At 47.3% G+C, this 16804-nt stretch overlaps 1 protein-coding gene across 1 annotated transcript; it reads left to right on the top strand.

The window, feature by feature from the left end:
- The first annotated feature begins 9559 nt into the window (after nt 1-9559).
- On the top strand, nt 9560-14523 carry LOC103188988 (protein phosphatase 1 regulatory subunit 3C-like). The gene is made up of 2 exons (XM_007909217.2): nt 9560-9763; nt 12962-14523. Exons 1-2 carry the CDS (start codon nt 9750-9752, stop codon nt 13893-13895), a joined length of 948 nt encoding a protein of 315 aa, XP_007907408.2. The 5' UTR covers nt 9560-9749; the 3' UTR covers nt 13896-14523.
- Nucleotides 14524-16804: the final 2281 nt, after the last annotated feature.

The raw sequence follows: 16804 nt of genomic DNA, 5'->3' as shown, positions 1-16804 counted from the left end.
CTAGGCAAACAGAGGCGTGTGTATACAGTAGGAAACTTACCTAACATTTCGTCCTGGCCACGAATCGAAACTGGGCCCTCTCGCTTGCAAGGCGAGTACACTAAACGCTTCGCTACAGGACTCCGCAAAGGCTTAATAGGAAAGCTTTGAATTCAGGAATGTTGCTTGCCCAAAATTCTGAAATTTTAAGATGGAAAAAAAAGGGTTGACGGGCAAGGACTTGGTGGAATTTTGTTTCCCTCCCCTTCCCCCCGAGCCAAGAGACCTCAGGGAGAATTAGAATTCTCCAGTCAGTCATCGAACAGTTTGGGTGCATGTGTACACACTCTGGCTGACCCGAAAGCAGACTTGACTTCTGGTGTAATGATAACAAACTGCCTTGACCACTCGATTGCCTCAAACCCTGAAACAGTATTGGGTAACGTTTTGCAACCGCTCCTTTTATCTCAGTTACCGTTGCCCCGCGGGGAGTAATGATTAATTCAGGCTCCGGAGTGAAGCCAAGCTCTCGTTCCTCAACTCAACTCTGCCAAAGCACTTCCCATCCGCACAGTAAATTCTCAGTGCTACCCATCGGTAATGAGGCAAGTTCTATTGATGTAGACGACAAACATTTATGTAGGGCTTCCATGTTGGAAGGACGTCTCAAAGCGCTTTACGCCTTTGTACAATCATTCCAAACAACCACCGATAAATTGGTCACTCAATCCAAGACTCTTTGTGGGGCGCTGCTGTGCGCAATTGGCTGCTGCATTTTGCCCACAAAATATAGAGTCAATCCACTTTACACTATATTCTGTGAAGAGTTTTGAGACGTCTCAAGGACGTGATCAGATACTACATCAAATGCAAGGATTATTGTTAGTAGTAGTTGTGTCTCAATGCGTTTCACAGGATTTACAGTAAGTGCAGCCAATCTGCAATCGTGAAGTCAATGACCAATTTTATCGGGGGGGGGAATTGTTGGCCAGGACACAAAGTGGGAGAAGCTCTCTTCTAAAAGAATATATAAAAAGCAAACGCTTCAATGTACACACTCCATCGGTGCTCCTCACACTGCAGAATTCTCTTCGCACTGCAATGTGCTCCTGTTAAGTAAGTGACTGATTTATGCAATGCAAACTGGACAGAGGTGGACCCAAAGTATTCTCCGGTATAAAAACGTAATTTCCATCGAAGCCTGTTCACTTATACAAGGCCATCCCTGCTTCCGTCTCCCTGCATTGCCAGCTTCGCTGAACATTTCTCCTTCACAAAGGATCGATTGTTCGAAAACTCCCCTTGGCGTCATCGAGGGAACGTTGCTTGCTCCCCTCAATTAAACCCTACGCCCAATTCACTGCTCTTATTGCATCGAGGCCACGTTTACTGTGCAGTTTCCTCAGCTGTGAAGAGCATTCCGCTCACTTGCCACAAGATCACGTGAGGCCTTACTCCTCTCTACCTCTGTGACGTGCTAACTCCATACACACTCGTCTGTTCCCTCCGCCGTACCCTTTGGAAATTTCTTCAGTCCCTTCGCCTCGCCCTCTCCTTTGCCTCCTTCAAAGCCCGTCTCAAGACCTTCTGTTCGACCGCGCCTTGGGTCACCCTTCTACCCCCACCCTCCCTGCCCTCCATCCCTCCTGATCCCCAGCTCAGGCCCAAATCCTTGACTGTCCAGTGCCTTGGGACGTCCTCCCGACGTGAAAGGTGCTGTGTAAATGTAAATTGTTGTTGTTTGGGTGAAGAGGAAAAATGTGCAGGGCTATGGGGTAAGAGGANGGGGGGGAGTGGGACTAGTCGGTAGCTCTTTCAAAGAGCTGGCACAGGTATGATGGGCCGAATGGCCTCCTTCTGTGCTGTAAGATTCTATGATTGTATATATTGTGTACAATAATAACAAACTGAGTTGCTGGGTGTAAAGCTGGGTGTTACTGGGTCTAACATTCCTGTATATATTATTTCAATGACAGGTTATGCGGGGCTCGGTTTATCACTCGTCACCTTAACGCTTTCAACTCAAAAGTCCCAAAACACTTAATTATTGTGGTGGCATTTTAATTCGGGATGAATGAGAAATCTCGGCAGCGTATTTGCATTTAAAATGAAATGAAGGTCTGCGCTTGCGATTACAGCATGTTTACAGACGAGGTTTACTTATCCCTTGTGAAAGGCCAGCTAGCCTTATTTACAGGCTGGAGTGATAGCGTTGCAGACAGCGACTGAAGCTGACAGCTACTAACAGCTGGACCCAGCCAGCCATGACTGAGCTCAACGATGGTATGACAATCGGGTCCCCTGATAGCAAGGAGTACTGTAAATAATGCACGTAGCATCATGAGTGAGTTCAACGAGTGTATGATCGATGTTGACAGGATGCACTATTGTCCATACTCCCTTGGACTCCTTGCGCTGTGTGGGTTCCACTGCTCAGTCCTGCACAATAACAATCCTTGCATTTGATGCAGCGCCTTATCACGTCATTGAGACGTCTCAAAGCACTTCACGGGATACACCGCAAAGTGGATTGACTGTATTTTGTGCGCGAAACGCAGCAACCAATTGCGCCCAGGAGTGTCCCATAAAAAACAATCGTGGATTGCGAGGCGAGTGCTCTAACCAATACGCTACAGGACTCCGCACAGGAATAAGCGCAGAGAGCGTCTTGTGAAAGGGTATAGGCTGACGCCAACTCCAATCCTGTTCATTCCTGTTCCTGGGAAAGATTGAAGCTGAGGAATAGTGACTTAAAATAACACAGGGTCAGTAATTTCCAATGCCCTGTGTGTCCCAGAAGTGCTGTGTTACCTCTAGATTTATAACCCATAGCTTCGCACGGAACTCTGTACAACGTAGATGTTACTGGGAGCTTTTTACAGCATGCTATTAGTGTTGTTATGCAAGTGGGCAGCTGGGATCGACTGTAAACAAATGGTTAGCTACAGTTTGTTGGGAGAAGAGGATGTATGAAAACGGTATCAATATAAAATGTATGTTAGGGTTACGATAAAACGGATTTTTCTTTTCTGTGTTAATCCATATGTTTAATTGATGATCGTGGAGAATCAGCAGGATGTTGAAGGAAGTACCAATTTAGTGCTCTCAGATGGGGCATGTTGGGGGTTGTCAGCAATGAATCAGGATAACAGTCAGACAGAATCTCAAAAGAAGCAATTAGAAGAGTAGAGGAACACTCGCCGGGGTAATATACACAGACGTGTGCTCAAAACGTACGTACGTTGGCACAAGGAGGGAAAACGGAAGAAAACCAGGTAACTTTGGTCCAGGATACATGTCATAGTCGGGAGATTGCTCATCATAACTAGACCAATTAGTATGAATTCATGAGTAAGAAAGGAAGTAGCAAGCTGGAAGAGTAGCGGTTAGGAGACAGATGTATCCTTGATCCATCAAGGTTGAAGCCGACCTTATGGACCTCCTGCATAAACAGAAATTGGGAAAAAAACACCCCAAAACCTGGATAAAAAGGGTTTTGTTAAAGGGAGACAGTCAGTCCGGGAGCAGAGATCAGAGGGACACCATAAGTTTGTGAGTACATCACTAAGCTGCTCGGACTCAAGAGAGGGCAGACCAAGAACGGCTGCTGCTGACTCCTTTAAACTGGTGATAGGAGTATTTCTTAACTGCATGTAACCAATGTGTTTTTAATATAATATGGTCAATTATAATCATTCTACTTTGATATAATCATTGGATTCTAGTATTGCTTATTGGATCATTTACTTTTCTTTGTATTCTATGATTGATATGACCTGTTGGGTATCGAAGTAAAGCATTAAAAGGTGTGTCACCCCCATGTTTGGTATTTGTCGAGTTTTTTTTGATCAAACCCGGGATTCATTTTTCCCAACAGCTAGCTGTCGCTGATTTGTGTGAGACTGGGAAGGTCTTATAACAATCTTTGGATTTGGTACAGCTCCTTTAACACTTGGCCCACAAAATCTACAGTCAATTCACTTTACAATATATTCTCAGAAGCGCTTTGAGACATCTCGAAGACGTGATAAGGCGCTATATCAAATGCAAGGATTATTATTATTGTTATTTAATGCACTGCTTCCTCCCAGCGCTACACTCGAGCGCCAGGCTCGGTAAACAGAGGAAACTTGCCCAAGGGTTCGTCCCTACAAGCTCAGATGACAATGGGAGGCATTGAGTTCTGCCCTTGATAGTTCAAGCCCTGGAGGCTCCCAGCGGACAGAGTTGTGCAAAGGTCCATTTGAGCGGAACACAATGTCTGATCCTCGGTACAACACAGCTCTATTTGCAAGTTCAATCAATTCTGGAGACGGGGAAAGTATTGGCGCTGACAGAACGTGCTTCGGGGGTGGAATGCATTGTGGAGCCTTGGGATCTCGATGGAAACTCAACGGGTGTTTGAGTTTATCCCACATTGGAAACGACACGACTCAGATCTGACAGACGGACTCTGTGACCCCATTTACAATACAAGTTGCACATACGCACACTAAAAAAGACCACACAAAGCACAGGCAGACAAGTGAGCTGCATTGACCCTGAAGTTTCCATTCGATAGGTTGAGGCAACTCGTTGAATCAGCAGAAAAGCCAAAATTGCAACAAATGTCATGTCCTTCAGGCTTATCTATCTATCTATCTATCTATCTATCTATCTATCTATCTATCTATCTATCTATCTATCTATCTATCTATCTATCTATCTATCTATCTATCTATCTATCTATCTATCTATCTATCTATCTATCTATCTATCTATCTATCTATCTATCTATCTATCTATCTATCTATCTATCTATCTATCTATCTATCTATCTATCTATCTATCTATCTATCTATCTATCTATCTAGCTATCTATCTATCATCGATCCTGGGTCCTCTCGCTCGTTTAACACACACACACTGTGAATTTTGTGACAGATAGGGCCCCCGCGGCCCCCCTCCGGCCCACCTCCCCCCCACCCCCCTCCTCCCCACACCAGTGGGTGAGCTGCAGATACAATCGACATAATGTCGGGTTTAAGAGGCTAACTTAGTCTCTGCTCCGCTGCCTGCCAAAGATCAGCTAAGTCAACACAGACTAGGTCTGCAGTAAAGATCTTCCGGTTCTTTATGACTGAAAGCAAAATATTATTCCGAGTCCCCTTGCTTCCTTGCAGCATTTCCTCGCTATTGTGCTGGGATTCTTCATGGGGAAACCGTGATTATATCATTGGGCACTTGTATTGCACAGGGCTCCCACATCCCCAAACAATGGGCGCGGGTAATAGGAAGGAAAATGAGGAACCCCGTCACCTTCAGCAGAAAAAAAATGAGAGGGACATCGCAGGATCTCTAACGCCCACTTGAACAGGCAATATGGGTAGAAGGTCTCGACCGAAGGACAGCGTAGACCGTGAGCTCAGACTCCCCAAAGTGGGGGTCCAACCCACAGCCCTCTGAAACAGAGGCGAGAGTGCTACCAACTGAGCCACCTCCAGGAGCTCAGAAGATTTTAATTTCAGACAAAGTACCGTCCAACTTTCTTCCCTGATCTCCTGAAGTCGCTGGGTTTTGTTGACGCTTCTTCTACGTGGAGTCCTGTAGCGTAGTGTTTAGAGCACCGGTGTAAGCGAGAGGACCTGGGTTTGATCCCTTGGGCAAGTTTCCTCTGTTTGCCTAGCAGTTAGCAGGAACATGGTTGTGAGCCGATTGGCGGATTGCTTTTACAAGGGTTGGTAATAAACCTGTCCAAAAGAAAACAATTTGGCCACTCAATCCGCGACTGCCGTGCGCAATTGGCTGCCGCGTTTCGCCCACAAATTGTACAGTCAATTCAGGCTACGGTATATCTTTGAAGCGCTTTGAGACGTCTCAACGACGTGATAATAATAACCTTTGCATTTGATTCAGCGTTTTATCACGTCTTCGAGATGTCTCGATGAGAGCTTCACAGAATATACTGTAAAGTGAATTGACTATGTATTTTGTGGGCAAAAGATGCTATATCGAATGCAAGGATTGTTATTAATATCCTATTCAGTCACTTTTGTGGCTATACTTTGTGCCTGAGTGTAAATAGTGAGACAGCAAGTGACTCAATAATAATGGGATTCAATCCAACCCTTATCTGACCACTCGACATTGTTCATCGGGTGCCATTGGTTAGTGATCAACTCAGCAAATCGGGAATTGCACTAAAAGCTTCAATGATTACACAATAATTCCTGTTAGGAAACCGGTGGTTTCAAAACGCTGCCTTATACCCTTTGTGAAATAATTCATCTGTCGCTGAAAGAAGGGGTACAACGAGATTCAACCTCCGCGTAGAATTGCACGCTGATGCTCTTCAGTGTGTACAAAGCACTGGTCATTTCATACCTGCCCAACCTCGGGCCACCTGAACCATTAGGCCTTTGGCTAGTGGACCTCAGGACACATCTTTGATTCTTGGGTCCACATGTGCTATTTTGTCCAGCCTGTACTTTTTGCTCCTTTGATGACTTTCAAAGGTGAGTGGGCGTAAATCTCTCTCCTCTTTGATGTCCTCAGTTTGAAGTCCGCACCTGTGAAAGCGATAATCTTTCGCCTACAAAACACAGTCACTACACTTTACAGTGAAGTGGTTTGAGACGCCCTCCTGACGTGAAAGGTGCCGCATCGAATGTAAGGATTGTTATTAAGGATTATTATTACAATTATTATCTGCATTGTGTGATTTCTACTGGCAAAGTGTATTCAGAGGCGTTTGCGGCATTCAGTGGAAAAGGTTATAATAATAATAATCCTTGCAGTTGTTATAGCAGCTCGAGACGTCTCAAAGCGCTTCACAGGAGACACTGTAAGGTGAATTGACTGTGTATTTTGTGCGTGAAATGCAGCAGCCAATGTGATAAGCTGCTGTGTTACAGGGAAGAATTATCATTATTATTAATTATCATTAGCCTCTTGGCAGCTAGCCTGGCCTGATATTTGGTGAGTGGTAGAGACAGCAGCAGGTCTGTCTAGTTTTGCACTCATCTCACACCCCCAATTTCCCACTGAGCTGTGGAGGGGAGGGGAGGGGAGGGGGGTGGGGGAGGAAGGGGTGAATGAAATCTGGCAGACTACAAATTCTTTGCGTTCAGGGTTGGGTTTGGAATGTAACACATCAGCAGCTGTTACAGAAATAATTTTCGGTCTTTCCCATGATAAAAGTCACTTTGAGGTCCGAGTGAGGTCCCAGATTTAATCCCTCGCTTGATGGATCTCAGCTGGTGTGGTGATGGGCAAGCTACAATTGGCCTTGTTTCGTTGCCCCTGGGCTAGTGTTTACGTTGCAATCCATGTGTTGCCAGTGGGTGCACGCAGAGCTTACAATAATCCTTGCATTTGATACAGCGAAATGCGCACAGCAACGTCCCCAACGTCCATGTGGATCATGGATTGATTGACCAAATTATTATGATTTTATCCATTTATTTGTTTGAAGGGATTACCATCCCCGGGAAAGCGATCAATCCCTTCCGAACTGTCAGTCTTCAGGCAGAGACTGTGAGCTTGACTCCATTTCCCTCCGGAAAAGTCTGGGGGGTGTGGGGTGTGAGCGAGAGGGTGGATAGTGGGGAGGGGGCGTTGGGCGGGGGGTGGGGAGGAGGGGTGCGAAATGAAATTAAAAGGAAGGAAACTGAGGAAAAGCAGATTGCAAAGCAACTATGTTCAAAGCAATCCTGAACATGTTAACGGTCATTATTTTTTCCTAAGAAATTCCAGTATTGGAGCAAACGAAAACACCCTCTAATGTGGGTAGAGAAGATGATTCGGATAAGAGCCCTCAGACGAACGCAGGGCCTCACAGAGACAACAATGATTGAGCTGAATTCTTGAACTCGTTGACCTCGGCTTTGCTGCTGGCTTCAAGCTGTAAAATCTGGTAGAGCTGGGCCGAGGGTTAATAAATACAGACTCACAGTGCAGTGGGTTTACGAGGCGGCAACAGAGTCCTTGGCTTAGTCTGAACTCAACGCACCTCAGAATACACCAAGCCTGTCTGAAAGGTACCTTAGGGATGCCTCCACACACGTCTTGAGGAGCTGCGGCCTGCTCGGGTGCTCTGGTGTCCTACCCCACGTGAAGGACTGTACATAAATGCAAGTTGTTGTTGTTATTGTTGCTCCATGTGCCCCCACACCCCCTCCACCATCGGCGGTCAGGCCTTCAGCCTCACTGCCCCCAACCCTTTCGAACTCCAACCCATAGACCTTCCGCCTCGCACCCTCCCTTGCCTCCTTCAAGGCATGTCTTAAGACCCTCCTCTTCAACCATGCCTTCGTCCACACCCCTACCCCCAGCCTCCCTGCCCAAAACCCCTCCCGATCCCAACCCCCAGCTCCAAATCCCTAACCGTCCAGCACCTTGGAACGTCCTTCTGACGTGAAAGGCACTGCGTAAATGTCATTTTGTATTTGTATCGTATGTGAAAGAAAGGATTGCCATCTTTATAGCGGTTGCGTTGGATTTGTTACTGTTGGATGATCTATTGGTTTGCAGCGCAGTGATGTACATCAATGTCCTGAGGGGAAGCATCACAAGGTGATATTGACAGACAGACTGCAAAGCCATTCGCACTCAAATCCACTTGCCGTTCAGCACGACATCGCCGAGAAAGAGCGTCGCATACACTCAGGCGTAACTCACGCCCTGCCAGACGTTCTCTACCCGCAGGCAGGTGTCAGCCTGGCTCGGTCGGTAACGCTCTCACTTCTGAGTCAGAAGGTTGTGGGTTCGAAACCCCACATTGGGACTTTAGGCTCACATTCTAGGGTGACAGTTCTGGGGTGGTGGAGCATTGCAATGTCAGGGGATGAGACTTTAAACCAAGGAGAAGGGAAAAGTCTGTCCTGGCCCACAATCCCCCAAATAAAATTGGCCGCTCACTTCATGTTTGTGAAACATTGTCCTGTGCAAATCGGCTGCTGTGTTTGCCTACGAAATACAGTAAATCCTGCCAAGATCTGTGAGGTATCCTCCACGTGTGACCGGAGCTGTAAGAAATGGTTCAACAAGGATAAGAATAAAGATAACAATCCCTGCCTTTAATCATCATAATCATCATAATAATCCTCGCATTTCATATCACAATTATAAATTGGTCACCTCAATCCACGGCTGTTTGTGGGGACGCTGCTGTGCGGAATTGGCTGCCGCGTTTGGCCCACAAAACATAGTCAATTCACTCTACAGTATATCCTGGGAAGCGCTTTGAGACGTCTCAAAGTCGTGATAAGGCGCTCTATTAAATGCGAGGATTATCATTTATTATACAGCGCCTTATCACGTGGTTGAGACATCTCAAAGCATCTCAGGGCGGGCAAGCACGGCAACCAATTTGCGCCGCACAGCAATAATAACGAACGAATGACTGAATAAATGAACGAGTGAACTAAATAACACTTTGAATCCCCCTCCAATCCAACATGGGTAGGGACTATCAGCCTGTTTGGAAGCAGTGTGGTGGATCAGGGGCTGGTGGTAACATTAGGAGGTATCTGATTGCTTCAGCTGACCTTTCCTATTAGCTATTGGTTCTTGTGAGAGAGGAATAGGTTTCAGTAGAGGGAAAGGCGGAGTTGGAGGTTTTATTCCCAGCTGGAGCACAGCAGAAATTTATTGTGGGGCACATCAGGGGAGAGTGAGGGAGTATGAGAGAGCTCTCCTCACTAACCACCCAGTAATATTCTTGAGAACCCCTGTGTGCCCCACTCTCACACACCCTCTCCTTAAACCATCTCTCTCTCTCTACCGTCTCTATGAGTTGCACAGAGTAAGTACTGAACTTGCAAGGATTGTCCAGGTTTATGTATTTTTATTTATATACATAATATACGCATTTGTGTGTTTAAGGAAATGAAACTTTTAAATCTTCAGGTTTGTTTTATTTGCATTTTTTTTGCTTTTTTTTAACCAAAAAAAAGTTTGTGTGTGTGTTTTTTTTTGGTTTAAAAGCTAGCAATTGCCTCTCTAGGAGTTTTTTCAGCTGTGACCCCTTTAAAGGAACTTTGCAATGGGTGAAAGTTGCACAAGAAAGAAAGGGGGAAATGAGTTGTCCAGTTCCAGTAAATTAAATGCAAATTAAAAAAGGGGTTTAAAAATCGTGTGTTGCAAATCCTAAAGAGGTGCAGACAACTTTGCTGAAGGGTTATTGATTTCTAAACCGGTTTCCCCTAAGCAATTGGAGTGGTTTCAGATTGAAATGTTCCACACAGAGAGAGATTATTCAGAATAGTGTTTGCTAATTATTTGCAGTTGGAGTCAGTCACTTGCATTCACTCCTCTGGTGGGGGAGAAATGTACATGTCTGTGGTAATAAAGTAGAGGCAGATTATACAAGGGGAGATAGTTCAGCTACCAGACATAGTTTAGCTACCTTGTGAGTTTTTTTTTGGAGGGGGAGGGGGTGATGGGGGAGAGAAGAGAAGCAGATCAGTTGTAGAAACTTCTAAAGATTGGGGCTCATTGGTTCGAAAATTGGATTCGTAACTTGGAGAAGAATATTTGCACCTTTTTAGAAGACCTCTAAACTCTCAGCAGTGTGAGGTGGTATCTCTGTTGATGATCAGGTCATTGGGGGGGTGGGGGGTGGAACTGAGTAAGGTTTTAGCTGATTAGAATGATTCCCACCCCACCACCACTCTCTACCATATTTAAGGTGGTTTCAATACATAGGACGGAGAGTAATCATTAGGTTACTCATAAGAGGACTCAGTTCCACGCTGGCCGGTCGGGTCAATCCATCCATTGATTTGTCCTCTCCACACAAACACAGATGATAATAATTGTGGGGGGAGAAGTTATCCCACTGTTAGTTGCTGTGGCCACAAGTAGGTCCAATTAAGAGAAGCTTCTGTTTGCCACTTGATGAGCTGCGGATCATTTCTGCTGTAACTTTTGTGATAATAATCCTAGCATTTGATATCACGCCTTATCATGTCTCCGAGACGTCTCGAAGCTCTTCACGGTAGATTGTATAGCGGATTGACTGCGTGATTTGTGGGTGAAACTCGGCAGCTAATTGCGCACAGCGGTGCCCCACAAACAGTCGTGGATTGAGTGGTCATTTCTTTTGGAGGGATTATTACCCCCAGAAAGTGATCTGCCAATTGACTGACAACTGGGTTCCTGCTTATTAAATTATTAATTGCTTTTATTACTACTTATTCAACAAAGGCCTGTGGAGTAAGGAAACTTGCCAGAGAAAGAGTGTGTATATGTGTGAGTGATTAGATTCGGGGAGTGGGGGAGAAAGCTATTGAGAGAGGATGAGAGCAAAAATATTGGGTAGAGGAGGGACGCGCAGGTAAGAACACAATGAAGTCTTTGTAGAGCAACGTGAAAAATTTCTTTGCAAACCCTCCCTTCGCACATATGAAGGAATTTACTTAATAAAGAGGAATGCATGCGGCAGCTCTGTTGCAGATCTTGTAATGCAGAGAGAGCTGTCGATCTCCCTTCCAGCTGTGACCTGTCTGAGCTGAGCTGTGTAAACCTCCCTCCGAGAGAGAGAGAGAGTGTGTGTAGCAATAACTCAATGTTTGGATGTCTTGTTAGGCTATTTCTGTATGGGAGTGGGGGGAGAGAGAGGAACACAGGGGCTCAAAGAAGGCACAAAGTGTTCATTCTCCAAATTATGAAGGCCCTGCCGGTTTTTGAACGGAGAGCTTGTTAATACACAGCCAGGGGTTCCCGTGCCGGGCCGGAGAGCATTTGTGTTCTCTTCCCTTTAGTGTGCGTCTCTGGGTTTTACCGCTTGACAAACAGTGCAGGTTGACTTCTCTATCTGATCAGATCAGAGCAATCCAATTGAAACCTAGATCACAGGTGCCTTGGAGAGTAACTATTCCCAATAAAAGGCTCTTTGAGGCCCAGCGGAAGGTTTTTACGGTTGGTATTTCTGCTTGGCCACCTTCTATAGGCGTCCGTTATCTCCGTTTACTGCAGGTTAATCTTTTTTTGTTTAATAAGTTTGTTTCACCATCTCCCGTAACCGACTCCTGATTGCATTGTCTGTCCCATTTGTAGGCTTCAGAGTGTCCTTCGGATGAGACGTTAAACCTCTCTCCCAATCGAGCCGGGCTGATGTTTTAGCTAAGCTTGTTCCTTTCATGTCTTGGTTTGCCCTTGGCTTTGCTCAATTAAGACTGGGTGGGAACGCCCCAGGTATTTTAACAAGTCTGTTGCTCCTGACTGTAAAACCTCAAGTGCTTCTGGAGTCTGTAATATGAGCGGATTTCTAAATGACATAGAATTACATCAAATGTTACAGCTCAGAAATGGGTTCTTTGGTCCAAGTGGTTCATGTCGGTGTTTACACTCCACCCTCCCAATCCCCGCTCCCATAATAATTGATAGGATTTGATACAGCGTCTTTATTGTGTCCTGTGTACACCTTGAAGCGCTCCACAGGATTTATTGTAAAGTGTAGTGACTGTATATTTAGGGGTAGGAGCCATGTCCCCTAAATGACTGTGAAGTGACAGGAACTGTAGCTCAGGGGCTGGAGCTCTCGCCTCGCAAGCGAGAGGACCTGGGTTCGATTCCCGGGCGGGTCAGGGCAAAACCGTCGGCGAGTTTCCTTACTGCGCGCGCACGCGCGCGCGCACACGTGCCTCTTGTTTACTTAGCAGTAAGTGGGAACGCAGTTGGGAGTCTATTGGCGGATCGCTTTTCCCGGGTTAATAATCCCTTCAAAAAAAAAAATCTGGTCGCTCAATCCAGGGCTGTTTGTGGGGGGGACGCTGCTGTGTGCAATTGGCTGCTGCCTTTCGCCCACAAAACATACAATCAATTCACTTTGCAGTATATCCTGTGAAGCGCTTTGAGACGTCTCCAAGACGCTGGATTGAGTGTAAGGGTTATTAGGAGTCCAGGAGTGAGTGTGACTGGATGAGCTTGTGAACTGAATGTGGATTCCAGAGTAAACATCTTCTCTTGTGTCCCCCCCCCCCTCTCTTGTTGTCTCCAGGGTTTTGAACGTCTTCAGTGCCAGGCACATCCCCTCCCCTGTTGTGCCTGTAGACATCGCCATGAGGATTTGCCTAAGCCACTCCCCGCCTGTCCACAGCTTCCTGAGCTTCAGGGAGTTCCGTGGTGGCTCGGTGCCCAGGCTCAAACCTCTGAGACCGTGCCTGAACCCCAAGAGCGAGCCAGGGCTCGGTGGCCAACGCTGGGACACCCGGCGGTCGCGGAGCCCCGGCCAGAAGAGGGTGATCTTCGCTGACGCGAAGGGACTCTCACTCACGGCTGTGCGGGTCTTCTCCGAGTTTGAGGATGATCTGTCTGACCTTCAGTTCGAGCTGTCGGACCTGGCGGGCTGCACACCGGGGGTTTCCAGCATCAAGGAAGAGATGCTGGTGTTCGATGGCCCCCAGCCCTCCGCCGACTACCTCGGCTTCCAGACCCGTCTGCAGAGAGCCTCGGTCTGCCTCGAGAACTGCAGCGTCCACCATAGGTCCCTCTCGGGCACGGTCAAGGTCAAGAACATCGGCTTCGAGAAGACGGTGGCCATCAGGATCACCTTCGACACCTGGAAGAGCTTCCGCGACGTGTCCTGCACTTACCTGAGGAGCCGCTACTGCCCCGGTGACCTGGACACCTTCTCCTTCCACATCGGCCTCCCTGACGACCTCCCGCTCCACGAGAGGGTCGAGTTCTGCGTGCGCTACCAGTGCGGTCAGCACAGCTACTGGGACAACCACGAGGGGAAGAACTACCGCATTGTGGCCAGCGGCTATCAGTCACCTCAAGCCAGCAAGGAGGTTCCTGTTCGCTGCCCCAGCCCCAGCCCGAGCCAGGCCCAGCAGTTGGAGTTTGAGCAGTTTGGAAGCCCGCGAGCTGCCAGCGTCTTGTTCTCTCAGTGGCAGAGCTGGGGCAGGTTTGATCACGCCGGATTCTGGTAGAGATCCCTCTAAGCCTCCTCTTCGCAAATCATCACCACCAAACCCCAACGCCCCCCCACCCACCGTCATCTCGACCGCCCACCAGTTTTTTTTAGCCGTAACTTTTAACCCAACATCATGTGGCCAGCCAGGCAGTGGCTGTGACCCACTCACTCTTACACTAAAGAGCGCGTGTGTGACTTTGGGACTTTAAGGACTTCTCTCTCACCCCCCAAACTCCCTCCCAGACACCACAATCTACCCTCCCGACAGCTTTTTGATCCAGTCAGACACTGTCCTGTGCTATTTTTATTTAAGGCACCACCACCACCAGACTAACGTTCTCAGTGTTTGTTGTGCCTGACGTCCTCTGGAATCAACGTCGAGTCCAAAAGAAAAAGTCTTTGTCTAAAGCCAGCTCGCTCGAGATGCATTTGGTGAAGAGAAATGCCTTGCAAGGTGCAGTGAATGGTGCCCACCAACTCTCTCCTCTCTCATTGAGTTCCCTGTGCTTGACATTCAGTTGACTGACTGTCTAGACGATCGAACCAGCTGCAAAGTTCATGCCTGTGCGGGAATCATTGGCAGGGACTGATGTACTGTGGTACCTGACACGAGAACCCCCAGCTGAGCGCCCCCCTCACCCCCCCCGCCCAATCTCCTTCTCCTTGACCAGGCACCTCATCCTCTGGCAATGTTACATTGCGTGTCATCCCTCCATTCTGTTCCCATCGTGTTCGTAAAGGGACCGCACTGCATCCCCGTCCACTCGCTGTGACTTCTCTCCCTGGGCTGAGCGGAGCGAGGAAGGACCCTGCGTTGTATCCTCACGTTGAAGACATCTGCCTCCTCTCTCTCGCTGGGTTAACACAGCGTTCTTGACATTCGAAACAGCTCATAGAGATGACAATTTTGTGGCATCTAAATCACATCCCGAACCCTTTCTGTAACTACTCGCGTGGTGCAATATTGAAGGAAGTTCTCTTCCCCCACCGCGGCCTTCTGTCTCTGGTGTCTTGTGTACTCGTCCCAATTGCTTGTTGTCATGACTCGGTCCACACACTCTCTCACTCGTGTTCTGGCGTCTCTCCCTGTCGGGCACAACAATGTCATTTTTTTTTGATGGTCTTGGAGTGGGTGGTGGGAGAAACAAGTGTGTTAAAAGTTGCCAAAGGAAAGCCTTTGAGAAGCTGTTTGGGAAGTTGGGGGTGGGCGGGAAGGTTGGAGTTGTGGTGGTGAGTGTACACACCTGTGCTGCTGTGGGCAGATGTGAGCAAATGTCATGGAACAGATCCATTAGGAAACTCGTCGTTGTGTGCTTGGTGCCATTGGAAGATTCAGCTGTTTGCGGACTGGAAGATCTATCCAAACTTCTTCATATTGAAGAACTTTTTGTGTGTGTGAGAGAGGGAGATTGTATGTGTTGGGGGTTGGCGAGAAGAGTTGGGGGAATGAGCCAAGTATCAATGTGAGGTTTGAATGGAGTAGAACATCTCATCTGATCAGATTTCTTGGTCTGTTGTCTTTGTTTGTTCTAATTTCCTTCTGAATACACCCATATTCGCTTCACTGAGCTCACTGTGCTTCTGTTCTGGTGTTTGAGGCAGATGTGGAATGCGTCAAAATAGGCCGTAGCTTAAGATAGATAGATGTTCCTGCCTTGGAACAGTTGCCTTGTGTTAGTTGCAGTGCAGGTCACACCATTAACACACCCAAGGCAACTTCTAACAGAAGCTCCAGGCATGGTAGGGTGTGTTGGGTGTCTGTGTTGTGTTGGGTGTCTGTGTTGTGTTGGGTGTCTGTGTTGTGTTGGGTGTCTGTGTTGTGTTGGGTGTAAGTGTTAGAATGAGAAAAACATCTTGGAAACGTTCATGCAATTGGGGGGAAATGGGGAAACAGTTGTTTATTAACGGTTGTGAAAAAAAAAAAATTGGGTGATTGGTTGGGAAATGTCATGGTTCAGCAGGAATGTACACTCTTCTGTTAGGAATCTGGCTATGAGGTTGTTTTTAATCTAATAACCCATACAGGGTATTTCTCTCTCTTTCTTCTCTCCCTCCCGCCGCCCCCATATGAAGTGACGTGTTACTTCAGAATTGGTGTCTGTGGGTCTTTTGTGTGGCTTAAAGCATGAGGATTGCCTCAACTCAGTCAATGGGAAGACTTGAGTGAACGAGGCACTGGCGAGAGCTCTTGTTAACGGATGTCTGACTGACTGCAGTACAGGAGATGTCTCATTGGGGCTCAGGAATTTCGCTGACCCTCTCTGTCCATATCTGGGAGTGGGTAGGAAAGGAGAGTGGTGGAGGGGTTATCAGTGTCTGCTTGGGCTGCGTATTTCTTACTGTATTAAATAGGATGTGGCAGGTTATTAGTTGCTATTTTGTATTAAAAGAAAATAAAGTTTATGAAGGGAATCAGTTTCGTGTTTGATTTTTTTCCCCCCTCTCCCCACCAATGTCCATTGAAATCTCTTCATCATCGAGTGTGTGTTTCTGTCTCGGAGGCAAAGTGACTGACTTTATTGTAGCATCCGCTACATTTGGGGGGTCCAATGGCGATTCATGGGACTCATTTGGAGGGTTTATTACCCCCCCCTGAAAGCAACCCACCATTTGACTAACAACTGAGTTCCTACTTACTGCTCGGTTTACAGAGGCGTGTGTGTGCGCGTCTATGGAGTAAGGAAACCCTCCCAAGGTTTCACCCTGACCCGCCCGGGAATCGAACCCAGGTCCTCCCGCTTGCGAGGCGAGAGCGCTGACCACCGAGCCACAGCACTCCACAAAATAAAATAGCTTCAAGGTTACGCCTGAAGAATTGGCCCCAGTTTCTGCACTCCCTTTGAGACGTGGCATAAATAGTGGGTTTCGAACCCGAGAGGAATGTCTCCCCATCCGACCGCTAATCCGCATCTAAATAAGGGGAGC

The sequence above is a fragment of the Callorhinchus milii genome, unplaced genomic scaffold (genome assembly GCF_018977255.1).
Source record: "Callorhinchus milii isolate IMCB2004 unplaced genomic scaffold, IMCB_Cmil_1.0 Scaffold28, whole genome shotgun sequence".
Taxonomy (NCBI): domain Eukaryota; kingdom Metazoa; phylum Chordata; class Chondrichthyes; order Chimaeriformes; family Callorhinchidae; genus Callorhinchus; species Callorhinchus milii.
This window is presented reverse-complemented; position numbering and strand designations above follow the sequence as displayed.